The sequence below is a fragment of the Mirounga angustirostris genome, unplaced genomic scaffold, assembly GCF_029215605.1.
Source record: "Mirounga angustirostris isolate CCGP_5_RB_7025 unplaced genomic scaffold, mMirAng1.0.hap1 SCAF_1, whole genome shotgun sequence".
Lineage (NCBI taxonomy): Eukaryota > Metazoa > Chordata > Mammalia > Carnivora > Phocidae > Mirounga > Mirounga angustirostris.
In genome coordinates this window covers 207315711-207341406 of record NW_026991709.1, presented here as the reverse complement: position 1 = coordinate 207341406, position 25696 = coordinate 207315711, and the positions used below count along the sequence as shown (strand labels likewise).

Genomic DNA, 25696 nt, shown 5'->3' with positions numbered 1-25696 from the left:
TGCTTACAAACACACTTAAGGGTGGCTCAGTTGTTAAGCGTCTGCCTTCGGCTCAGGTCATGGTCCCAGGGTCCTGGGATCGATCCTCGCATCGGGCTCCCAGCTCAGCGGGAAGCCTGCTTCTCCCTCTCCCACTCCCCCCCGCTGTGTTCCCTCTCTAGCTGTCTCTCTGTCAAATAAATAAATAAAATCTCCACACACACACACACACACACACACACACTGAAAAAGACCTCACCTTGGGGCTCTTGGGTGGCTCAGTCTGTTGAGTGGTGGGATTCTTGGTTTTGGCTGGGTTCCTGAGATCCAGCGGGGAGGCCGCTCCACGCTCAGGGCAAGTCTGCTTGAGACTCTCTCTCTACCTCCTTCTCTATCCCTCCCCTTACTCTCTCGCTAAAATAAATAAATAAAATCTTTAAAAAAAAAAGACCTCTGGGGCACCTGGGTGGCTCAGTCGTTAAGCGTCTGCCTTCGGCTCAGGTCATGATCCCAGGGTCCTGGGATCGAGCCCTGCATCGGGCTCCCTGCTCAGCTGGGAGTCTGCTTTTCTCTCTCCCTCTCCCCCTGCTTGTGTTCCTTCTTTCGCTGTGTCTCTCTCTGTCAAATAAAAAAAAAAAAAAAAAGACCTCACAACACGCAATAAAGAGTCTGGTTCCATTTTGATCTTTGATGACAGCTCTGAGGCTCCACCCATTCCTTCTCCACTCCCTCACCTGTGGGACTGTTGTTACCTAATTCAATGAGTCCATTCCCTCCCAGAGTGTGAGGCAGTAACATGTCCCAGACGTACAGTCTGGTGTAGAAGACTTTTATTTACAGCAAATAAAGAGAACACTGGGAGTATTTCCCAAAGCAGTGTTTTAACGCAATTATCTTTTATTTAGTGTGCTGAGGAGGCAGGGGCAGGAAGCTTGCATATGCGTTAGGGAATTTACACATATTCTATTACTTAGGCATTTTAGGTTTATCACGCATGCTTAGTGTGTTCACATGCTAGTACATAGGTCGCAGTTCAAAAAACGGTGGAACACCCCTGCCCCTGGAAGATTTTAGTATTAGCAATGCACTAAAGGTAACTTAGGCAGTTGCTCGGGACTTCTGCGCATGCTTCAGTTCTGGTCTGGCTCAAACTGGTTGTGCCTTAGTTTTCGCCCAGGACCGGTGATTCCTCTTCTAATGGTGTCAGTGAGTTTTTTAAAATTTTCATGTGTTTTTTTCCAAGTTGGGATCTTGCAAAACATCTCATAGTTTTATATACCTCAGAGTAACGGTCTATACAGTAACTGAAGAATTCCATGGGCTCCGGGCACCTGGGTGGCCTAGTGGGTTAAGTGGCAGCCTTCTGCTCAGGTCATGATCTCAGGGGCCTGGGATCGAGTCCCGCATGGGGCTCCTTGCTCAGCAGGGAGCCTGCTTCTCCCTCTGCCGCTCCCTCTGCTTGTTCTCTCTCTCCCTGATAAATAAAATCTAAAAAAAAAAAAAAGAAAAGCACTCCGTGGGCTCCCACGCACTTGGCTCTGGTGGCAAGTTTGAACCCCACAGCCCGAGCCTTGGCACACAGACTCTTCAGTGACCATTCATAAGCTACTCTTCTCTGACCAACCAGATGTTGCAAGTTGTGTTCAATAAAGCCCTAATGCATTTATTTACTTGAATAGCTTTAGTGAGATAGAATACAAACACCATAAAATACATCCCGTTAGTATGTACAATTCAGAGGTTTCCAGTATATTCACAGATAATGCACAATCAGCACCACAATTTTTCAACATTTTTGTCACCTCAAAAAGAAAGTCCTGTAGCCCTTAGCTTTCACTTTCCCATCTTCCCATCTTCCTACCACTTAATCTTACTACCAGAAATGTTAGTCCTACCACTTTGTTTTTCTTTTTCAAGAGTACTTTGGGTATTCTGATTCCCTTGCAATTCCATATAATTTTAAAAACCATCTTAACAATTTATATAAGGGGGATAAGCTGGGATCATGATAGGTATTGTGTTGAGTCTCTAGATCATTTAGGGGCTAGTGCCATTTCAACAGTGTTAAGTCTTCTGATCCACTTTCCCATTGATTTACACATTTATTAATTTCTTTCACTCATGTTTTATACTTTCTGAGTATTCATTTTTTTAAATTTATTTATTTATTTATTTGAGAGAGCGAGAATGAGAGAGAGCACATGAGATTGGGGAGGGTCAGAGGGAGAAGCAGACTCCCCGCTGAGCAGGGAGCCCGATGCGGGACTCAATGCAGGGACTCCAGGATCATGACCTGAGCCGAAGGCAGTCGCTTAACCAACTGAGCCACCCAGGCGCCCTCTGAGTATTCATTTTGTACCTCTTTTGCTAAATTATCCCTAAGTATTTTATTCCTCTTGATTTCATTGTAAGTGCATTTCTTAATTTCATTATTGGATTGTTCCTTACAAGTGTACAGAACTACAATTCATTTTTCCATATTGATCTTATATCCAACCAACTTGCTGAACTCAGTTATCCATCCTAAGAGGGTTTTTTTTTTAGTGGGTTCTTTAGAGTTTTCTAAAAATAAGATATATCAATAGGAAGAGAGATAGTTTTACATCTTCCTAACCAATCTTAATGCATTGTTTCCTTTTCTTGGGTAATAGTTTTGGCTAAAATAGCCAGTACATCCCCAAACATAAGTGGCAAGAGCAGATATTCTTTTGTTCCTTACTTTCAGGGGGAAGCATCCAGTCTTTCATCACTAAAAATAATATTAGTTTGGATTTTCCACAGATGCTCATAATGAGGTTAATTTCCTTCTTTTCCTGATATACAGAATGCTTTAATTAAAAAAGCATATTGGATTTTGCCTTATTTTCTCTGAGGCTATTGAGAAGATCTTGCCATTTTAGTTTTTACTCTGTTGATATCCTTCATTATAACAATAATGGATTTTCAGATATGAACCCAAGTTTTCATCTTTGGATTAAATCCCACCTGGTCATGTTGTAGAATTCTCTTATATAACGCTGGATTGGGTTTGCGGGTTCACAAAATAAGTGTGAGGTATTCTCTATAACTTTTTTTGTACTTATCCAATTTTTTTCTTTTCTTTCTTTCTTTTTTTTTTAAGTAGGCTCCACATCCAACATGGGGCTTGAACTCATGACCCTGAGATCAAGAGTCACATGCTCTACCAACTGAGCCAGCCAGGTGCAGCTGTACTTGTACAATTTTTTAAATTGAAGTATTGTTTATATATAATTTCAGGTGTAGAACACAGTGATGCAACAATTACATACATTACAAAATGCTCACCCAGAAAGGTGTAGTTACCATGTGTCACCATACAAAGTTATTGACTTATTTCCCTATGCTGTACTTTTCATCCCACTGACTTATTTATTTTGCCACTGGAAGTTTGTAGCTCTTAATCCTCTTCACTTATTTCACCTGTCCCCTCAACCCCCTCTATTCTAGCAACCATTGGTTTATACTTTGAGTCTGTTTCTTTTTTTTTTATGGTTGGTGTTTTGTTTTTTTATTTTTATTATTTTTTTAAGATTTTATTTATTTATTTGACAGAGAGACAGCGTGAGAGGGAACACAAGCAGGGGTAGTGGGAGAGGGAGAAGCAGGCTTCCTGCTGAGCAGGGAGCCTGAATGGGGCTGGATCCCAGGATCCTGGGATCATGACCTGAGCCGAAGGCAGACACTTAACGACTGAGCCACCCAGGTGCCCCTATGACTCTGTTTCTCAACAACAAAAAAAATGTTGTCTGTTCATTTTGGTTTTTTTTTTCACATTCCACATATAAGTGAAATCGTATGAGATTTGTCTTTCTCTGACTTATTTCACTTAGGATAATGCTCTGTATGTCCATCCATGTTGTCATGAATGGCAAGATTTCATTTTTTATTATGGCTGAGTATTATTTCATTGTGTATATATGCCACATCTTTATCCATTCACCTATTGAAGGACACTTAAGTTGTTTCCATATCCTGGCTATTGTATATTTTTTTAAAGATTTTTTATTTATTCATTTGAGAGGGAGAGAAGAAGAGCATGAGCAGGGGAGGGGGTCAGAGGAAGAGGGAGGGGCACACTCCCCGCTGAGCAAGAAAGTCCAAGGCGGGGCTTGATCCCAGGACCCTGAGATCATGACCTGAGCCAAAGGCAGACGCTTCACTGACTGAGCCACCCAGCCGCCCCTCCGTTTTAATTTTTAAAAGAGATGTGAAGGATTGGTATTAAATAATCTTTGAATATTTTGGAGAATTCTGTGTTGAAGCCATCTGGGCCTAGGCTTAATTTGTGGTGGTTCTTTGTTTACTAATTCAACCCCTTCACTTGTTACAGAGATGTTCAGATTTCCCATTTATTCTTGAGGTAGTTTCATTAGTTTGTTGTTTTAAGGAATTTGTCCATTTCATCTGAGTTATCTAATTTGTTGCTATACAATTGTTCATTAAATCCTTTTATCATCCTTTTCTTTCTGTAATGTCAGTAGCAATGTCCCTCTTCCTGATTGTACGCATTTGAATCTTTTCTTTTTATCTAGATCAGTAAGTGATCAATAAATCAATAAATGTAACTCTAAGTGACCTATAAATCAATATGGGTAATGTGCACAAATATGGGGATAATACAGACTTTTTTTTCATGAATTGTTTATTGTGATTATCAAGTTTAGAAACTTAGCCTGAGATGTAGACATGTACCTAAAGACACTCCCAGCATGTCTTCTGGCATTGGCATCTAGTTTCCCCATGCTCCTGTAGATAACAACATAATCTGTTTCTTGTCTTTTCAGCGGTTATGTAAAAAGGAGCAATTTAAAGTACATATTTTTCTTTCTTCTCTTTGATATGCAGAGGTGACATGGTTTACATTTTGAAATAAACTTTGCTCTCCTGTTCATTTAAGACTGTATCTTGCACCTGTTTTAATATCCATGGTAGCACAGCGCCAGCACATGTGATGGAGAACATGGGACAACTGCTCTCTGTCCTTAACCAGGCCATCCCTGATCAAAGACAGGACCCAGTGGGCAGGAGGATTAATTATACTCCAGAAAATCATGCTGGAGGAGCTCCTGGCCAACAGTCTACTTTATCTTCACATTTTTACAGACCTTTAGGCCATTGCCCATGATCTAGCTGCCTGGCACCAAGAACTCCTTATCTAAGGTCACCCCTTTGGGATAAAGCACTCTAGGATAATTATGCCCCGTAACGACTCGAATACAACGGAGGGTCACATATGCGTTTGCACATAATAAAAGTCAAACTGGACAGACTCATTTCAATTGTCAGGCTAATAAATTACTTCAATTTTTGGAAACATATACTGACACTTCAGTTCCACTCTGGAGCAGAGAAAACAAACGGGAGCAAAGTGAGGTGGGCTGTGCGGTATCAACTTGGTGAGGTGCTCCTGTAAGCCATGGGGGTATGTGAATGGCTTATTTGAATAACTCCATGGACAAACATGGTAATGATACCCATTATGCTACTAACACTAAAATACTAGTCTGTAAAAGTATACGCCGTACCATATTGGATGATTTTATACTATATACAACATTATAATACAGTACACAAATACTTCCTTTTAATATACATGAAAAAAGCCACAACAAAATACTAGTAAACTGATTCCAGCAATATATAAAATGACCTAAACATCATGACTACTTGGGATTCAAACCATGGAAACAATGTTGGTTTTACATCTGAAAATGAATTAATGCAACGAACCATTAATAGAATAAATGTCAAGAACTACAGAATCATCTCAACTAACACAAACAAGCATTTGACAGAGTTCAACCTACCTTCACAAGGAAAACACTCAATAAACTGTGATAAACTACCTCAAAAAGCTATGTCAGCATGAAATAGGTAATCAATGAAAAACCCAGAGCTAACAAATACTTGATGGTGAAAAAATAAAAGTTTTCTTTTTTTTTTTTTAAAGATTTTATTTATTTATTTGAGAGAGAGAATGAGAGAGAGAGAGCATGAGAGGGGGGAGGGTCAGAGGGAGAAGCAGACTCCCTGCCAAGCAGGGAGCCCGATGCGGGACTCGATCCCAGGACTCCAGGATCATGACCTGAGCCGAAGACAGTTGCTTAACCAACTGAGCCACCCAGGCGCCCAAAAATAAAAGTTTTCTAAGATCAGAAAAAAGACAAAAAAGTTTACTCTCACCAGTTCATTTCAATGTGTAATAGAGGTGTTACAAGGGCAATTAGGCAAGAAAAAAAAAATGAAAGCATTCCAGGTTCCAGAGAACATATATGCATACCTTCCCAGGCTGACATATGGAATCACAGACTGTCGTGGCACATTTTTGTGGACACACAGACACCCAAATTCACGAACCCCCAGAGATAATGGCCCAGAGGCACCCAGCCCAGGCCCTCTGTACTCCCCTGAAGCTTTCTCTCCCTCCTTAGGACTAAGCACCACCTGATACATTACGTATCTTACTTGCATGTCTTGTTTCTGGTCTCCTAGAATGTCAGCCTCAAGAGGACAAGGATATTTGCTTCATATCATTCACTGCAGCACCTACTAGAGAGCCTGTTACACTGGAGATCGACCCTTATTGACTAACTGGCCTCACAGACACTCACACACCCCAACCTCATCATAGGAACCATGTCTGCTTGTCTTGATCATAGCAGAGTGAATTGTTCTCATCTCCTTCCCATGTGACAGAGAGGTCTCACCTGGCCCCCAAACAAACCCCCAAAGGAGGATCCATGTGCCCCTCCTGATGGTCCAGTGACTTCACACTTCCTAAGCAGAAACCATACAAGGCCATCTCTAAAAGAACACAACTCAGGGGCACCTGGGTGGCTCAGTCGTTAAGCGTCTGCCTTCGGCTCAGGTCATGATCCCAGGGTCCTGGGATGGAGCCCCACATCGGGCTCTCTGCTCAGCGGGAGGCCTGCTTCTCCCTCTCCCACTCCCCCTTCTTGTGTTCCCTCTCTCACTGTCTCTCTGTCAAATAAATAAATAAAATCTTTAGAAAAAAAGAAAAAAAATAAAAATAAAAGAACGCAACTCAGGAGCCTCAAGAGGTGAGTTGGGGCCCATGACAGCTGGAGCCACCGTGTGCCAGCCCCTCATGCTGCTATAATTGCATCCAGAAACACACCCCTCATGACATTACATGTCCTCATTTTGCTTTTTTTTTTTTTAAGATTTATTTATTTATGTTAGGGTGGGAGGGGCAGAGGGGGAGAGAGAGAATCTCAAGCGGACTCCCTGCTGAGCACAGAGCCCCATGCGGGGCATGATCCTATGACCTGAGATCATGACCTGAGCCGAAACCAACAGTCAGACGCTTAACCAACTAAGCCACCCAGGTGCCCCGCATTTTGCTTTTCTTTGGTGGATTCACGGAGGGGAGCACAGATTGGTATCTCCCCCCTCAGCTGCCATGTCCTCTGCTGAGTTTTCCTCAGTATGGTATCCATGTCCGCCTGAGGCCTCACCTGTGTGCAGACCTCACTCTGGTCAGCCGTGTGGGCCTGTCCTCACTGAGGCCACGATGTCTATCCTAGTTAACGTCTGCTGGTGGGGAGCGTGGCAGCCTCAGGACCTAGACCCCAGGTCTCACAGCCACAGAGAGATCACTTTGTAAGCTCAGGAAAGCACTGGATGCTGTTGCAAGACCATGTCAAGATGTTCCACAACCCGGGCGCCTGGGTGGCTCAGCTGGTTGGGCGACTGCCTTCGGCTCAGGTCATGATCCTGGAGTCCCGGGATCGAGTCCCGCATCGGGCTCCCCCTGCTCGACGGGGAGTCTGCTTCTCCCTCTGACCCTCCTCCCTCTCATGCTCTCTGTCTCAAATAAATAAATAAAATCTTTAAAAAAAAAAAAAAAAAAAGATGTTCCACAACCCATTTCTGCCTCTTCAAGAATCAGATGGTGTGGCCTCTGACAAAGGAGGGCACCACCTCCTGCGCCTGGGGCTTTCGGGAAGGAGGGAAACCCCCGTGTTCCTGCCACTTTTTTAACGTTGGACCCTGTTGCATTCTGGGGGCCATGTTTAAAAAGGGAAACTCAGGGCTATGGAGGGTCTGTCAGAGACCTCCATTTCCCACAGACCACCAGCCAGAACTCTGTATAGAGTGAGTCCTATTCCAGAAAAGGGTAGGCCTGGGCCTTGGGGGGTTAGCTCCAAACTCACTCTGGAGGGAGGCTCTTAGGCGAGGGAAACTGGGCTTAGTCAGCATATGGGCAGCTGAAACCTCAAGGTGGCCTGGGCCACAGAACTCAAGGCGGGAGGTTTAGGGACAGCAGGGCACCTGATGTCCTCGTGGGACTAGAACAAAGCAGGGTTCTCTTTTTTGACATCCCTGGAGGTTTTGAGACTATTGTGAAATGGTGCTTGTTGGTGCATAGCTGATGTTTATGGGGCAGTAGGGATTATTATGCTTGAGGGGCCTGTGCCTCCTGACCTGCGTTCTGAGTTCTTCCACAGCTTCACTTCACAGTCACCTGGGGTTGCAACCAAGAACATTTCCAGAGTAGTACAGGTGTTGCATTAAACTTAAACCTGGGGGGCACCTGGGTGGCTCAGTCGGTTAAAATCCAACTCTTGATTTCGGCTCAGGTCATAATCTCAGGGTCGTGAGATCCAGCCCAAGGTGGTGCTCTGTTCTGGGCATGGAGCCTGCTTAAGAGTCTCTCTCTACCTCTCTCTCTATATAATATATATGTAATATATAATATAAATTATATATTATATACGTATATATGTGTATATTTTATATATATGTATATATTTTATATATACATATATATATGACTTAAACTTGTTTCTCAGCAACCTGGCACAGAGAAGGCAAGAAGGTAAGAAGGTAAGAGATGGGAAACTTAACATCTGGAAATGGCCTCAAGACCCACTCTCGGAGGACTTGATGCTGATAACCAAAGATTAGATTAGGATAAATCCAGGCAGCTCCCACCAGCATCTCTGTTACATGCACTTTTGTTTCAGGAAACAGCATTCTCAGGATATGATCTGAGAATCCTGCTGTTAAAGGTGGCACCAGGAGAGTCTTATCACTTTCTTACCAGTTACATGTATGACATGAGGGTAAGTATAGGCCTGTAGTGTGTTTTCTAACTCTAGGCTGTGTTCCAAGACAGGTCTATAGTGGCCTATGTCCTTCTTCCCCACTTCTTAGACTACTTCCTAAGAAGGACCACATGCTGGAGGATGTACTGCACACAAGAAATCAAAGTTAGGGTTTTAACATTTTCCTAGCATGTGAAACCATTTTTACCATTTTCTATTAATTGCTTTTAGTAAATATACACATATAATTTAAGAGTAGTTATGTATTTTCTTTTTTCTTTAAGATTTTATTTATTTATTTGACAGAGACAGACACAGCGAGAGCCGGAACACAAGCAGGGGGAGTGGGAGAGGGAGAAGCAGGCTTCCCACGGAGCAGGGAGCCCGATGCGGGTCTCAATCCCAGGACCCTGGGATCATGACCTGAGCTGAAGGCAGACAGTTAACGACTAAGCCACCCAGGCACCCCTATGCATTTTCACAAATGCATAATTATAACACTCTCAAGAAAGAGAACACTCCATCATCCCAAAAGTACACAGTCAATAGTGGTGTTAACAGAAAAATATGTTTACTATACAAATTAGACTTTATATGAATAAAATCTAGAAAAGAGGGGAGTAGCACTTCAGAGAACATTCTCAACCATAACAATCTAAATCTGTGGATACCTGAGGGCTTGCAGGAAAATTTAAACCCATGCTGGATCTTTGATGTAGAACTCTGGAGACAAGTGTAGAAGCCTACTGCTCAGATCAAATGGAAGTCAAGCAGTTGTTGGTGGTTTTCAGATTATTCTTGATTGCCAGGGGAAAAAATGAGGAAAACAGGCTGGGAGCACATGTCTGTGAAGGTGTATGCTTCTACCTACCTCTCTACAGGTGGCTGAGAAATGTGCTTAATCCTATTTCACTTCTGTATTCCAAGTTTCATGTACATTAGGCTTTGGTGAATTCTAACATGAAACCATAAATGCAACAGATTCTAGGAACAGTAGTTCACATTACTGACTTTGACATTAACAGCACCAAGGAGGGTCATCTCCAACTCTAGATTTATTATTCTATCTCACACAGGCCTCTGTTCTTAATGTAACTCTATACTCCAAGTCCCGGCCATAACCAATGACAAAGAACAAAGGACAAAAGAAGAAAATAATAATTCATGTGAGAATATACTGTATGATGAACTTTGCATACTCACAACTATATGGCAACTATTTAGGAAAACAGAATAAGGCTCTTCAGGCCAATGAGAAGGGAACTTTCTGATAATAAAGAAATGCAGAATATAGAAATAATGGCTAAAGCATATTGAGTACTTGCCCCACAGGAGGGCACCAGAGAAAGGGAAGTATGAAAGTGTTACTTCTCAACATTCCTTTCCTTACAGAATATTAAATATAAAAATTAAACTTACTTGCATATTAGAAATATACTTCAATTACCCATGGACCCAACAGACTTCAAAATAAGAATACAAAAATATTACTAAGGAAAAATTTACTTTCTAAACTTAGGAACTCTCGCTTTAAAAGTACCTACATAATTATCTCACTTCAATATCTGCTTGCAAAAGTAAGTGGAAGTCCATGGTACAAAGAATTACTTTAAGAATGAATACCTGATAAAGACCATATAACATTACATTTCTTTAATGTTGTAGATTTTCAGAAGTATTCTACATGAATTCATGTTCACAAAGCTTACCCATATTACTTCTTTCCCATATAATTTCCACACTACCTTGAAAATATCTGTAAAAATTATAGTTTTTGTTAGCTCTATAGTATGAATTCAGTGAATAATCTAACCTGGTTTTTCCGTGATGTGAGACAAATGAAGATTTCCTACATTGTTTACCACCAATGGAATTCTCTCCACTGACTTTTTTGGTAAGTTCTGAAAAAAACAGGCTTTCCTACATTCCGTACATTTCTGTAATTTCTCTCCAGCATGCATGAAAGACTATACAACAGATGACAGCTTTCTTACATTCCTTATTTTCACAGACTTTCTTTCACATGAGTTCTTTCATGATTTCGTAAAGAATTAACAAGACTGAAGCCTTTACAACAAGTTTTACATTGATAAGGTTTCTCTCCAGTGTGAGTTCTTTCATGCGTTCGTAATGAACTGGGAGAAATAAATGCTTTCTTACATTTCTTACATTTGTAAGGTCCATCTCCAGTGTGGATTACCATGTGTGATCGAACACCTGAGCGAAAAATGAAGCCTTTCCCACATTCCTTACATTCATAAGGCTTTTCTCCAGTGTGAGTTCTTTCATGTTTTTGCACATAATAGTGACTGCTGAAGGCCTTACCACATAGTTTACATTCATAGCGTTTGTCATCAGTATGAGATCTCTCATGTTTGCGTAAGTTACTTGAATATCTGAAGACTTTACCACATTTTGTACATTCAAAGGGTTTTTCTGCACTATGTGTCTTTTCGTGTATTCGAAAGGACTGGGGACAACTGAAAGCTTTTCCACATTGCTTACATTCATATGGCTTGACTCCGGTGTGAGTTCTTTCATGAATTCGAAAGTAATTGGGACAACTGAAAGCTTTCCCACATTCCTTACACTTATAAGGTTTCTCCCCAGTATGAGTTCTTTCATGATTTCGAAGGGAACTGGGATAACGGAAAGCTTTACCACATTCCTTACATGCATGAGGCTTCCTTGCAGTATGAATTCTTCTGTGTTTTCCAAGGGACCTGGGAGAACTGAAAGCTTTACCACATTCCTTACATTCATAGGGCTTTACTCCACTGTGTGTCATTTCATGACTACGACAATTTTTGGGACACCTGAAGGCTTTCCCACACTCCTTACATTTATAGAGTCCATCTCCACTTTGCTTGATCATGTATCGTCGAAATTTGGTAAGAGAATGCAAGGCTTTCCCACCTTCCTTACATTCATAGGGTTTCTCCCCATTATGACTTCTCTCATGTTTACGTAAATTACTTGAATAACTGAAGGTTTTACCACATTTTGTACATTCCTTAGGCTTTTTGGCACTGTGTATCCTTTCGTGTATTCGAAAGGACCTGAGACAACTGAAAGCTTTACCACATTGCTCACATTCACTAGGTTTCTCTCCAATATGAGTCCTTTCATGTTTACGTAAGTTACTTGAGTAACTAAAGGTTTTACTACATTTTGTACACTTGTAGGGCTTTTCCCCACTGTGTGCCCTTTCATGAATTTGAAAGTAATTGTGACAAATAAAAGCTTTCCCACAGTGTTTACATTCATAGGGCCTCTGTCCGGTGTGTGTCCTTTCATGCATTCGAATGGATTGGCGATGCTTGAAGGATTTCCCACATTCCTTACATTTATAAGGCTTCTCTTCACATTCCTGATACTCATATGGTTTGTGGCCAATGTGAGATCTCATGTGCTTGTTAAAGGATGAATGATACATGAAGACTTGTCCACACAAAGTGCATTTAGGTAGTTTTATTCCAGTAGGACTTTTCTTCTTCTGATTACGATATGGAATCTGGCTGAAGATTTCTTCATACTGACTACATTCTTTACTTTTACAGAGCCTTTCTACCATTTGACTGCTGTAAAAAATGGGAAACATATTAATAGCTTTGTTATTTATTTTGTTATTTATTAATTATGACAGTGATTTTTTTACCACCTTCAAGGAAAATGTAGGTTTTCTGCATATTTTGATTGTTTGAAAATGAACATACTGACAGCTTTACAACAGGGCTCCATCTTAGCTATTATCAAAACAGTAATATTCATAAATACTATTTCTACATGCAGTTTCCAGATATACTGTTTTTCAGAAACTGTACATCTCGGTCACATGTGAGAAAAAACTTTTGGTGAAAATATCCTAAGGATCAATGAATTTAAAGCTGGGCTGATTTATTTGCTTGTTTTTTTTTAAGATTTTTTTTTTTTTTTAGGAGCGCCTGGGTGGCTCAGTCGTTAAGCGTCTGCCTTTGGCTCAGGTCATGATCCCAGGGTCCTGGGATCTAGCCCCGCATCAGACTCCCTGCTCTGTGGGAAGCCTGCTTCTCCCTTTCCCACTCCCCCTGCTTGTGTTCCCTCTCGCTGTCTCTCTCTCTGTCAAATAAATAAAATATATTTTTAAAAAAAGATTTTTTTTTTTTTAATTTATTGACAGAGACTGTGACAGCGAGAGAGGGAACACAAGCAGCGGGAGTGGGAGAGGGAGAAGCAGGCTTCCCACTGAGGAGCGAGCCCGACGCGGGGCTCGATCCCAGGACCCTGGGATCATGACCCGAGCTGAAGGCAGATGCCTAAAGACTGAGCCACCCAGGCGCCCCTATTTGCTTGTTTTTAAAATTTCATGACATCTCTAGATTCTCTAATGAAACCTTGTTTTCTCATGAGAATGCTACTCACCTTAGATCTGTCCCACGATTTTCATTCTGATCTTCACTGTCATGGATTTCCCATTTTTCTTCTGAAATACACACTAGGAAAAAGCAGTATATATTATAAAAATTTATAGAAAAATTGTTAGAATTCTAGGTCCATGATGAGTTGTGACCATGGCAGGTTTATTAATGAAAATATTCCCTTTCCATTTTTTTCCCTTGAAATAGCAAGTTACATTGGATCTCTAATTGATTTAGTAAGTAAGAATGTTGTCATTCCTACCTATTGAGGCCAGGTTCCTGAAGGTTTCCTGCATCACATCTCTGTAGAGTTTCTTCTGGGACGGATCCAGGAGAGCCCACTCCTCCATGGTGAACTTTATAGTCACATCCTCAAAGGCCACTGAGTCCTAAATAATCCCATATATATGTATATAGGATGGGTGAGATGGACCACTGAAGACCTATACTCGATTTATAAGTAGTTCACATATGATTTCCAGAGCCTAAGTAAACTGGGGGGACAAAGGTATTTCTTTCCTTCCTGTTCCAAAGGTGGGGCATTGTAAGGATGATAGGGTTTGCTCACTCCTGAGCAAATATGTGGTATTTGTTCCAAAGCCACTTCTCCAATTCTATGTCACCAAAAAGGTGTCCAACAGTTCACTTCTAACATAAACTACCCAGAATTTAAGTCAGATTCATAGTTTAAGAAGTCAGTCCCAACACTGCCCCTATTTGTGATACCAGCTACAAATGGGGAGCCAAGTTTACTATTTCAACAGCCAACTACAAATTCAGATTCCCTCCACACTCTGTCTTGTTAATTTACTGAAATGATTTTGAGAAACTTAGCAAAATGCTTTATTTACCATTACCAGTTTACTGTAAAGCATACAACGCAGGAACAGAGAAAAGTTGCAATGCATAGGACGAGTTAAGTTGGTGGTATGGGTAAGGGTAATGGAGAAGGGGATGTGCAGAGTTCCTACCTCGCTATGGACACACCAACCTCCCAGCACTTGGATGGATTCACCAATGCACAAACTGTCAGAATCCTGTCTTTAAGAGTTCTGATGGGGGCGCCTGGGTGGCTCAGTTGGTTAAGCGACTGCCTTCGGCTCAGGTCATGACCCTGGAGTCCCGGGATCGAGTCCCACATCGGGCTCCCTGCTCGGCAGGGAGTCTGCTTCTCCCTCTGACCCTCCTCCCTCTCATGCTCTCTGTGTCTCATTCTCTCTCTCGCAAATAAATAAAATCTTTAAAAAAAAAAAAAAAGAATTCTGATGGAGGTTTCATTACATGGACACAATTTACTAAATCATTGGCCATTGGTGATTAACTCAATTTCCAGCCCCTGTCCTATACCCAGCAGCTGGGAGCTGCAGCTCAACATTCTAAACATTTAATCAAAGCTTGCTATTTCAGGGGGCACCTGGGTGGCTCAGTTGATTAAACGTCTGACTTTGGCTCAGGTCATGATCCCAGGGTCCTGGGATCTAGCCCCACTCAGGCTCCCTGCTCAGCGGGGAGTCTGCTTCTCCCTCTCCCTCTGCCCCTCCCCCTGCTCCTCCTCGCTCTCTCTTCCTCTCAAATAAATAAATAAATAAATCTTTAAAAAAAAAAAAAAAGGCTTGCTATTTCAGGTATCCAAAACCCCATCATAAAAGCTACCTAGTAAGTGGCCAAGAGTTGCTTCATTAAACAAAACACACTTTCACCATTAACACTCAAGTAATCTCAAGGGATTCAAAAGGATTTTTGCTAGGAACTGAGGACACTTACTGTATATCTTTCTCATTATATCACAGTAAGTCAAGCCCAGGGACAAGGGCCCACTAAAAGATTGAGAGCAAATCACTGAGGTAAGAGAATACCTCCCCACTGACCCCATGTACCTCTACATCAACTGGGATGTTATTTAATATAAGTGAACTATTCTGAAAAAACTACATGCTTTCTGGTAACCTCAGGATGAAGGCAAGAATGTCCCCTCTCACGACACTTAGATGACATTATACTGGAATTCTTAGCTAATGCATTCAGACAAGGGGAATAAAAGGTAAATAATGAAAAATCAAAGGTATACATTTGGGGAAGCAAGAAATAAAACTGTCTTTGTATCATGACAAGATTGTCAATTGATAAAATGTCAAAAAAATCCCAAATAACAAAGAAAACCCCATGAACCAAGAGGAAAAAAAAAAAGATAAAAAGCTAGGGGAGCCTGGGTGGCTCAGTTGGCTGAGTGTCCATCCAACTCTTGGTTTCCGCTCAGGTTGTGATTACAGGGTCATGGGATCAGGCCCGTGGGGCTCCACGCTCAGCAGGGAGCCTGCTTTTCTCCCTCTACCCCTCCCCTCCCCTTGCTTGCACTCTCTCTCTCTCTCTCTCTCTCTAAAATAAATAAATCTTTCTAGGGCGCCTGGGTGGCTCAGTTGGTTAAGCGACTGCCTTCGGCTCAGGTCATGATCCTGGAGTCCCTGGATCGAGTCCCGCATCGGGCTCCCTGCTCGGCAGGGAGTCTGCTTCTCCCTCTGACCCTCCTCCCTCTCATGCTCTCTGTCTCTCATTCTCTCTGTCTCAAATAAATAAATAAAATCTTTAACAAAAAAATAAAAAAATAAAATAAAATAAAAAAAATAAAATAAATAAATCTTTCTAAAAAATAAATTTAAAAGTTAAGGGGCACCTGGGTGGCTCAGTCAGGTGTCTGGCTTCAGCTCAGGTCGTGATCCCAGGGTCCTGGGACCAAGCCCCACATCAGGCCCCCTGCTCAGCAGGAAGTAGGCTTCTCCTTTTCCCTCTGCCCCTCCCCCAACTTGTGCTCTCTCACGTGTGCATTCTCTCTCTCAAATAAATAAATAAAATCTTTTTTAAAAAAGTTAATATTGGGGTGCCTGGCTGGCTCAGTTAGTAGAGTGTGCAACACTTGATCTTAGGGTAGTGAGTTCAAGCCCCACACTGAGCATGGGGCCTACTTCAAAAAATTAAAAATAAGTATGTAAAAAGTTGGGGTGCCTGGGTGGCTCAGCTGGTTAAATGTCTGCCTTTGGCTCAGGTCATGATCCCAGGGTCCTGGGATGAAGCCCCACATCAGGCTCCTTGCTCATTGGAGAGCCTGCTTCTCCCTCTCCCTCTGCCTGCCGCTCCCCCTGTGCTCTCTCTCTCTGTCAGATGGATGAATAAAATCTTAATATATATATATATATATATACACACACATATAAAGTTAATACTGAAAAGGCTATTGCTTTCCTACAGATCTACACAAATATAGTGAACTCATCTTTGACAAAGAACCAAAGGTAACTCAATGGAAACAGTCTTTTCAACAAATAATGTCAAAAAGCTGGACATCCACATGCAAAAAAAAGTTTTAAATCTACAGACTTCACACCTTTCACAAAAATTAACTCAAATTTGATCACAGATCTTAGTGTAGATTGTGTAATTTCAACACTCCTAAAAGAAAAAATAGGAGAAAATCCTTGTGATGTGGTATTTGATGATTAATTTCTTTAAAAAAAGAAAAAAGTTTTCATTACAATGAAAAACTACTCAGTGAAACAGAAGTTAACAGAATGAAAACACAAGCCATAGTCTGGCAGAAAATCTTTCCAAATCACTTATCTGATAAAGGACTGGTATTGAACACAAGCAAAATATTCTTAAAATGCAACAAAAAGAAACAATCCAAATAAAGATGGGAAAATATCTGAACACAAACCTCATCAGTGATATAGAGAGTAAATAAGCACATGAAAACAATTTCAAAATCATATCTCATTAGGAAATTGCACATAAAAAGAACAATGAGATGTCACCAGCTGCTTATTAGAATGGCTAAACATCATGAGAACATCAAACCGTCATCGCTGGTGGAAACGGAAAATGGTATACTTTGGAAGAAAAGCAGTTTCTTAACACTAAGGCTACATTTACCATACCATGCAGTAATTACGTGTTTCAAATGTACACAAATGAATTTAAAACTTATGTTCATAAAAATCCTACATGTGAATGTTTATAGGAGCTTTATGCACACTTGTCATGACTTACATGGAACCAAGATAATTACAATAGGCAAACTGATAAAAAAAAATCACTGGTATATCCCCTGGATGAAATACTCTACAGTGATGAAAGAAATGAGGTTATCAAGTGAAAAGACATGAGAACATTTTAAAATCATATTCTAAGTGAAAGAAGACAATATAACAAGGCTACACACTATGATTCCAAGCATAGGGCATTTCCCAGAAAAGAGAAAATTAAAAAGCATCAAAAGATCTTTGGTAACCTGGCCTTTGGGGTGGGAAGGAGGGTGAATAACTAGGTAGAGAACAGGAGATTTTCAGGAGAGTGAAAGTATTCTATAGGATACAAAAATGATGGAGACAAATCATTTCATATTAGCTGAGGACCTTAGATTATATAACACAGAGTCAACCTTAATGTATGGACTTTCATGCATCAAAGTTGGTTCAACAAATGTAACCTATGTATTACAACAATACAAGATATAAAATATAGAACAAACTGTGTCCAGGCAGAGGGGTTATGTGGGAAGTCTCTGTACTTTCTGATTAAGTTTCCTGTAAACCTAACTGCTCTTAAAAAAAAAAAAAAAAAGTCTACTAGGAAAAGAAAAAGACGGACACATTAATATTCACACCTGATAACTAACCCATGACAGGCACAGACCATCTTTCAATGTATTTCAACTTATTTCAGTAAGCCATTATGGTGCTTCATGACGTCTGCACCCTGAGACTTGGAAGAGAGGAGAAACGTCCATTGAATGCCTTGTTAGAGTGTCCAGCACAGTGTATTTTGAGAAGTGAAATGACTGCCTTTGTTACTTTCAGTACCATCTGGACTCCGACAATGATTGTATGTGTCCTGGCAAGGCCTTGTATTCTGGCCTTAATATATATACAGACAAGTGTTACTTTGATTTATATTGGGGGTAATGGAGACACAGGATTCCGTTCTTTCACCCCAGTGTGGCAACTCAGAGAATCACTCAAGACTAGTAAACAGGTGAAGATGGTGTCAATTGTCACCTCGTGCTAAGATGACTCACTGATGTATGGTAAGTTGTGACGACCCTCTGGTCTGATCCTAATTCAGACATAAGAAGCAGCAGTTCTGCCTAAACTCCATTATGTATGAATGTGGTGATTTCATACCTAAAGTCTATGAACTCCCATTGCTTTTCACTCCGGTACTCCTATGGAGCTTCCCAGAGAACCCAGGGGTCTGGGAAAAGGGGGACTTCCTCCAGCACCATGGCATCTTACAAGAGACTGAGGAGAGAGTGGGCCATGCCCTCCTGTGTGTGGCTATCCCAAAGTTCCAAGGTTTGCCCCATGTCTCAAGCTGGTCAAAGAGCAGCCTTTTTCAAGGCCATCATGGGTAACTCCAGGAGGCATGAAAGGAGGTCAATGAAGCATCCAAGTGAAGAAGTCTGTGGGCACTACCAGGGCCAGTTCAGTGGCGGTCTCAAGAATCTCCAGCCTTTTAAGGTACGGACACCCATTTGTAATTAACAGCATAAATGGGTTCAAGTAAAATTGGTAAACAAGAAGTATGTTACCTCCGGAACATAGTAGATGTTGTGGGTGCTGACAGAGAGAACAGCTTTTTCCTCATAATGTTAGAGAGGGAGTGGGTGTCAGATTATCAAACAATTTCCAGTAAAATAACAAGGTTGACCAGGCCTCACATTTTATGCACGACAATGCCCTATCCACATTTTGCTAGCTCCTTTTCTCAACGTTTGCTTCTCTAGCATGTCCTCAGAGGAGGAGATCATTAATGTAATGTGGTACCTGTGTTCTTGGAGAAACCAGGATGCAGTTCAGATCTTTGCCTTCAGTGACTGTGTGGGAGGGCAAAACTGCTGAAGATCCACGAGGATAACCCAGGAAAGGTGTATTGTGTCCCTTCAAGATGAAGGCCACTGCAGCTGCGAGGCTGTTGAGATAAGCACTGAACAGAACAGACCCCACCCAATCTGTGACCGCAGGATATTTACCCAGTTGTTGATTGGTTGAGTCAATAATTTCCATAGAGTTGGGGACTGGGTATAGAGGTCCATTGAGTGTGACCACAGTTACGGTGTACACAGTCGTAATTCACTGTAATCCACAGTCGTAATCCACTGTAATCCACAGCCGTAATCCACTGTGAGGTGTCATTCATTCGTTCAAGGTAAAGAATAAGTCAAATTCGGGCGCCTGGGTGGCTCAGTTGGTTGGGCGACTGCCTTCGGCTCAGGTCATGATCCTGGAGTCCCGGGATCGAGTCCCGCATCGGGCTCCCTGCTCGGCGGGGAGTCTGCTTCTCCCTCTGACCCTCCCGACCCTCCCCCATCTCATGCTCTCTCTCTCTCAGTCTCTCTCTCAAATAAATAAAATTAAAAAAAAAAAAAAAAAGAATAAGTCAAATTCGCTGTTCAAAGGAGAAGCACTGGGAATAATCAACCCTTCACTAAACAGGTTTTGTATATGGCTTCAATCATTCAAGGGCCTATGCAATTTACATCGGGCCATATGAACCACTCTACTTAGAGGGTACAGTCCAAGAGGTCTCATTTTGTGAAGACAATTTGTAAGTGGCAAGGGCCTTATTTAATTTATGAATCATTGGTTCAGAGCTTCCTAGATCACTATGGGTTATTTTAGGACAGTGCTGTGACCATGGAGAATTTCAGGACCATAGTTCTGATGGTCAAGAAGAAACAGCTGCGGGGCGCCTGGGTGGCTCGTTAAGTGTCTGCCTTCGGCTCAGGTCATGATCCCAGGGTCCTGGGGTCGAGCCCTGCATCGGGCTCCCTGCTCCGCGGGAAGCCTGCTTCTCCCTCTCCCACTCCCCCTGCTTGTGTTCCCTCTCTCACTGTGTCTCTCTCTGTCAAATAAATAAAATCTTAAAAAAAAGAAGAAGAAGAAACAGCTGTGCTGTTTGTCCCCTATATCCTATTCAGTGACCCGTGAGACCATCAAAGGTACCCTGCTTAAATGTAGTGGGATCCGGGCGCCTGGGTGGCTCAGTTGGTTAAGCGACTGCCTTCGGCTCAGGTCATGATCCTGGAGTCACAGGATTGAGTCCCGCATCGGGCTCCCTGCTCGGCAGGGAGTCTGCTTCTCCCTCTGACCCTCCCCCCTCTCATGCTCTCTATCTCATTCTCTCTCTCAAATAAATAAATAAAATCTAAAAAAAAAAAAAAAAATGTAGTGGGATCCTAGGTATAACTATAATTTGAGACCTAGTATTCATTGATTGTTTAATGGTTTCTGAGTTAATGAATTACATCAGATAGCAAAATTAATCCAGAACTTATGCTGTATAGGCTGAAAAGTCGAGCAGTGCATTCTTATCTGCTGTATAAATTCTTTTTGTTGTATAAATTCTTTTTGTACATTTTGGATTTCCAATTCGGTTAAATTGTGGTCCTTTGTTTCAGTATTTTATCTATTAGTCCCATCCTTGAGTATCCCTCTTTTCTTTGTCCCTGGATATACTTTGGCAGGGGGGTGCCTCTCTACCCTGGTATTTATAAATGGTTTCCTCCTAAGAGTCTCAAATCAGGGCCCTCAGGGTTAGGAGCCTTCCCCGTGATACCTGGTTGTTTTAATGGGTTTAAGGACAAGGAGCTTAAGTCAGCTTTGGACTAATCCCTTTGCTGTGCCACAGGGAGCCATGGATGTTGTCCCCAAAAATCCACAGAGTCAGGATACTTCTTGCAGAAGAGGCAGGGGCAGGAGCAGCAGAGATACTCAAAGGTCCCATTCAACTATCTGGTGTTCAGAGTGTGGACTCAGCCCACCACTTATGGGCTGCCTTTCACTCTCTCTTTCTTCTTTCTCTTTTCAAATGTCTGCTCTCCCAGGAGTGACCTTTGAATGAGGCCACCTGTTTCCATAGGGTGTACAGGGGCCAACCCAGCCTCTGTCACAGCTTCACTCTAACACAGGGAGAGAAACCAGCAAAGACATCGATGCAGGACCACTGTAAGGAGGGCCCCAATCCAACAGTCCTGCTCCCTAAAGCCTAGAAATTCTCACAACTGCCAACTTTGGTTGGCTCAATCTAAAACTGAGGCTTGCTAGGTCACCAATGCAACACAGGACAGCACAGGGCACAGCACGAGCTCCCAGCCCCCAGCAGTCCATGCCACCATGAGGCAGCGGAGCAGGTGAGCAACTTAAAGCGAGAGAAAACAGATCCATGGAAGGGTGGTCGCATGTGTACATGCTCCTCATGGCATCAACGGTCATGGCCACCTGCTGAGAAGTGGTTCGGAAGTTAAGGGGGATGGCGCTGTAGCCCCCAACAACACACACAGGCACCTAGACAGTAGGAAAAGGCTTAGGACTCACGTAACAGAGGTCTCAGGGCAAGGCTGCCTCTCAGGCAGTTCTGAAATGGCTTCAAAAGAATGAAGAAGAGACTGGCTGGGTAAGGAGTTCATTGGGGTTAGGGAGTGGGGCAGGGGCAAGAGTTCTGCACACAGGCAGGGGCTTTTCTGGTTGGAATCTCCTGCCTGCTCTAGAGGAGAGACCACCCAGGCTTTCTCATCGGCTTGTCTAGCTGGGAGCACAAGGGGTGGGGGGCAGAGGGGGGAGGTGAGGCTTTACCTGTCAGCACTCAAACATGCAAAAATGCAAAGTCTGACTGCTCATTACAAGGACAAACATCAGCAAGAATAATATGCACTCACAATTGCTTGTTGGATATCGGAGGCTCAAGAAATTATCAAAACTGTGTACTTGGTGGTGGCTGGGCTTAACAGTGCTGGAAGGAACTAGGATATGTTCACGGTGATTTTCTTAAGTTACACTCCCTATCTCACAAATTTATTTTTAAAATATATATAAATTTGGGGTGCCTGGGTGGCTCAGTCAGTTAAGTGTCCAACTCTTGGTTTTGGCTCAGGTTGTGATCTCAGGGTCCTGGAATCTAGGCACGCATCAGGCTCTGCGCTCAGCGTGGAGTTGGCTTGTCTCTTTCCCTCTGTTCCTTCCCCCTCTCTCTCTGGAATAAATAAAATCTTTAAAATATATATATATATGTATATATATATATACACACACACGAATTTATGTATATTAAAGTATTTAACAGTCTTGATTTCATTTTAACTTTGTACACAGGAAACCATTTTAAGATATAATTCCTTTAAACACTAAAGGTTACAAAAGTGTAAACCATTTGTATGGTTTATGAAAATTTTCAAATGTCTAACTAACAGGACATGGGGCATCACAGTTTGTCCTTCCCCTATATCACACACACGGTATTTTCCAGGAATAAGTAGCATATTACCTACATTAGGTGTTTGAGTTCAGCTCCTTACATGTACTGGATTTTCATATATTTACATAGGCTTTGGGCAGTTTTCCTCACATCAATTAAAACAGGAATTCAATGGGGCGCCTGGGTGGCTCAGTCGTTAGGCGTCTGCCTTCGGCTCAGGTCGTGATCCCGGGGTCCTGGGATCGAGCCCCGCATCGGGCTCCCTGCTTGGCGGGAAGCCTGCTTCTCCCTCTCCCACTGCTTGTGTTCCCTCCCTCTCGCTGTGCCTCTCTGTCAAATAAATAAAATCTTTAAAAAAAAAAACAAACAAACAGGAATTCAACTGCTTTAGCCTGTTGAATGTCAGCATTCTCTAGGGGCATGGACATGCACTAATTGATCCAAAAATAAAAAATGACCTTAAGAAAACTTAATTGAGTGCCTCTCACGTCTTGAGGTTCTCCTGCCTAAAGAGAACACAAATTCTACTTAGTTCCACAATTTTCTTGTTTTCCTCCCATTGTATCTCTCAATCAACTCACAATTTCAGAGCTCAAGTGCTAAAAGAAACTAGAGCCAAAGGGCTCAGTAACGGAACCCAAAATCAAGAAATATTAGAATCCGCACGTTTGAGCAGCCTGCTTCCCACAGGACAGAAGGAAAGCCACATTCAGGACATTCCAGGGGCATCTGGCTGGCTCAGTGGGTAGAATATGTGACTCCTGATCTTGGGGTCATGAGCTCAAGCCCTACCTTCTAGACACTCCTGGTGGAGATAGAAGCCCTGGAGTGGGTCAGTACATGGAAAGAATGATACGGACACCTGAGCAACCAGAGGAATGAACACACACCTGTAGGCGAGGCTATCCAGGAAGAAAAACTGGGCATTATATACTTCCCCTTGAAGGCTCAAGGGGGCGAGAGCTTAGAGACACGTCCTGAGGCCTCTGCCTGCCACTGACATTGCTTTGCACCACCAGTGATATCTTAAATGACATAAACCCAGTGTTTGAACAATCCAGCAAACCACTCAGACCCAGTGTTTATGTGAAAAGGAAGGAAAAAAATTGTAAGGCACTTTACTGGCTCAACAAGAAACCTCACAAGTATGGACTGCATTCACAAAAATAAATAAATAATAAGCTGTTCATTATTAACAGGAGAACAAATTGTTTTATAAACTACTAGTCATAGTTGAACACTACGGGTCTGCAAGTCTAAGCCTTGGAAATCCATTGGAACTCATCCCCAATTTAAGAACAGACCTCAGAATATCAGTAACACACTCAAGGGAGGAAAAAAGTAAAAAATAATACCTGCAGGGTAATACTAGAATTTTTTTTTTTTTGCCCTGAACTCACCCCTTTCTTGACTCTGGAAATATTTTACACTGTTTTTCACGATGTGTGGATTAAATAAATTTTTATTCATTGAAAAATTTGGACTGAAGTTAATTGAATAAATCGTTTAAAGGTGACAAACTGAGGGCGAGGCCATGCTGACAGGACAGGTCACCCAAGAAAGTTTCAAAGAGGAACCTCCAGCCAAAGGACTTCCCATAGGATGTCTGTGCCCAGGAAAGATCCTGGGAGGAGGGGCACAAGGATTTCATACAACGTTGTTCCAGGGGGTTATTCGCTACTTTTCTCTTCCGTAAAATACCCAGGGACAAAAACTAAACCCGTTTAAAAACGCCATCCCCGTTTAAAAGCGCCATCCATTGACAGCGGGGGAAAAAAAAGATAAATAATTGAAATACTGGGTCTGTCTGAAATGCACCATGAAGGACGAGTAGTTCCTAGTGACGCTGTGAACTGGAGATGGGAAGTGGGCCAGGAGGGATCTGGAAATTTACGCAACGACTGGCACTCCTAGGGAGAGCTGGGCGCGGGGTGGAGGGGGGCGAGGGTGCCGCGACAGGATCGTGGATTTCCCTCGGTTTCCCACCATTTTGGAAAACCCAGGAGAAAACGGGTCCCCTCCGAAGAGAAAGGAGGGAATGGAGGCCCCGCAGACCATGGCACCTCCCGCGCACGAATTCCAGAGAGCCAGTCACGATCGTCCCCTGTCACCGGGGGTCACCGCGCAATCCGGGGAGACGCGGAGCTGCGGGCGCAGAGCTGTCCACAGACTCGAGGGCCGAAGTTGCCGCGCGCAGGGACGGGACAGGACGCCGGGATCCCGGCTGCCGGCCCAGCCCCCACGCCGCGCGCCGGAGGGGACTGAGGTCGGAGCGGCGCCACCGACGGGCTCGAGTCACAGACTTCGAGGCCAGCTCGCGCCTCGGCCATCTCAGGCCGGTTCCAACCAGCACTCCGCCTCCCTCTCTGGAAGGCCGGGCCTGCACACTCACCATTTCTAGCTTTCCTGGGTCTCCCGGCGTTCTACCTACGATTTCGGGGAAGGGACAGGTCTAAGCAAGACAGAATCCCGGGCAGAGCGCGGCGGAAGTTTTAAGCGCAGGGACCCGCGATCCCAACAATGGCGGGAGCCAGAAGCCTCCCGCTGAGCGCCTGCGGAGCGTCGCCCCACCCACCTGCCCTGACGTCTCCCCTGATTGGACAGGTTGCGAGACCCACCCTCCCTCCCTCGGGAGTGACAGCTGGCCACCAGAGGTGAGGTGTCTGTGGAACACCAGTTGAAACTCGTTCTCTCCGGGATTTTTACATTGGAGGGTAATGCTGAGGGGCCACTCGTGGAACTGCGACCCTGCTTTACAAATACAGACCCTTAAGAGTCACCTGGCTCCATTTTGATCTTTGACTATTGACAGCGTTGGCTCTTCCACCCAACGCTTCCCCACCCTAACTTAACTTCACAGTTTAAAGATTTTATTATTTTTTTTTAATTTATTCATGAGAGACAGAGAGACAGAGGCAGAGGGAGAAGCAGGCTCCCCGTGGAGCAGGGAACCCGATGCGGGACTTGATCCCAGGACCCTGGGAT

At 43.0% G+C, this 25696-nt stretch overlaps 1 protein-coding gene across 6 annotated transcripts; it reads right to left on the bottom strand.

The window, feature by feature from the left end:
* Positions 1-666: 666 nt before the first annotated feature.
* On the bottom strand, positions 667-25291 carry LOC123834067 (zinc finger protein 709-like). 6 transcript variants are annotated; one of them, XM_045862948.3, is made up of 4 exons: positions 19285-25093; positions 13731-13857; positions 13473-13545; positions 668-12649 (listed from the first exon to the last, which is right to left on the bottom strand). In XM_045862948.3, the coding sequence occupies exons 1-4, from the start codon at positions 19522-19524 to the stop codon at positions 11077-11079; spliced, it is 2013 nt and encodes a 670-aa protein (XP_045718904.1). In that variant the 5' UTR covers positions 19525-25093; the 3' UTR covers positions 668-11076. The 6 variants fall into 6 exon arrangements, with proteins under 6 accessions (XP_045718906.1, XP_045718904.1, XP_054360878.1 ...); XM_045862947.3 differs by having other exon boundaries at positions 669-12652; XM_064570431.1 differs by lacking the exon at positions 19285-25093 and adding an exon at positions 14440-19278 and having other exon boundaries at positions 670-12652.
* Between the last annotated feature and the right edge of the window lie 405 nt (positions 25292-25696).

What these genes read in the sequence shown, in the direction of transcription:
- LOC123834067 (XM_045862947.3), bottom strand. Translation starts at nt 19,524, where the DNA reads ATGGAAATTATTGACTCAACCAATCAACAACTGGGTAAATATCCTGCG. An exon ending in TGGTTTCTCCAAGAACACAG is followed by an intron (nt 13,858 to 19,284) that starts GTACCACATTAC and finishes GGGATTATTTAG; the next exon opens with GACTCAGTGGCCTTTGAGGA. An exon ending in CAGGAACCTGGCCTCAATAG is followed by an intron (nt 13,546 to 13,730) that starts GTAGGAATGACA and finishes GCTTTTTCCTAG; the next exon opens with TGTGTATTTCAGAAGAAAAA.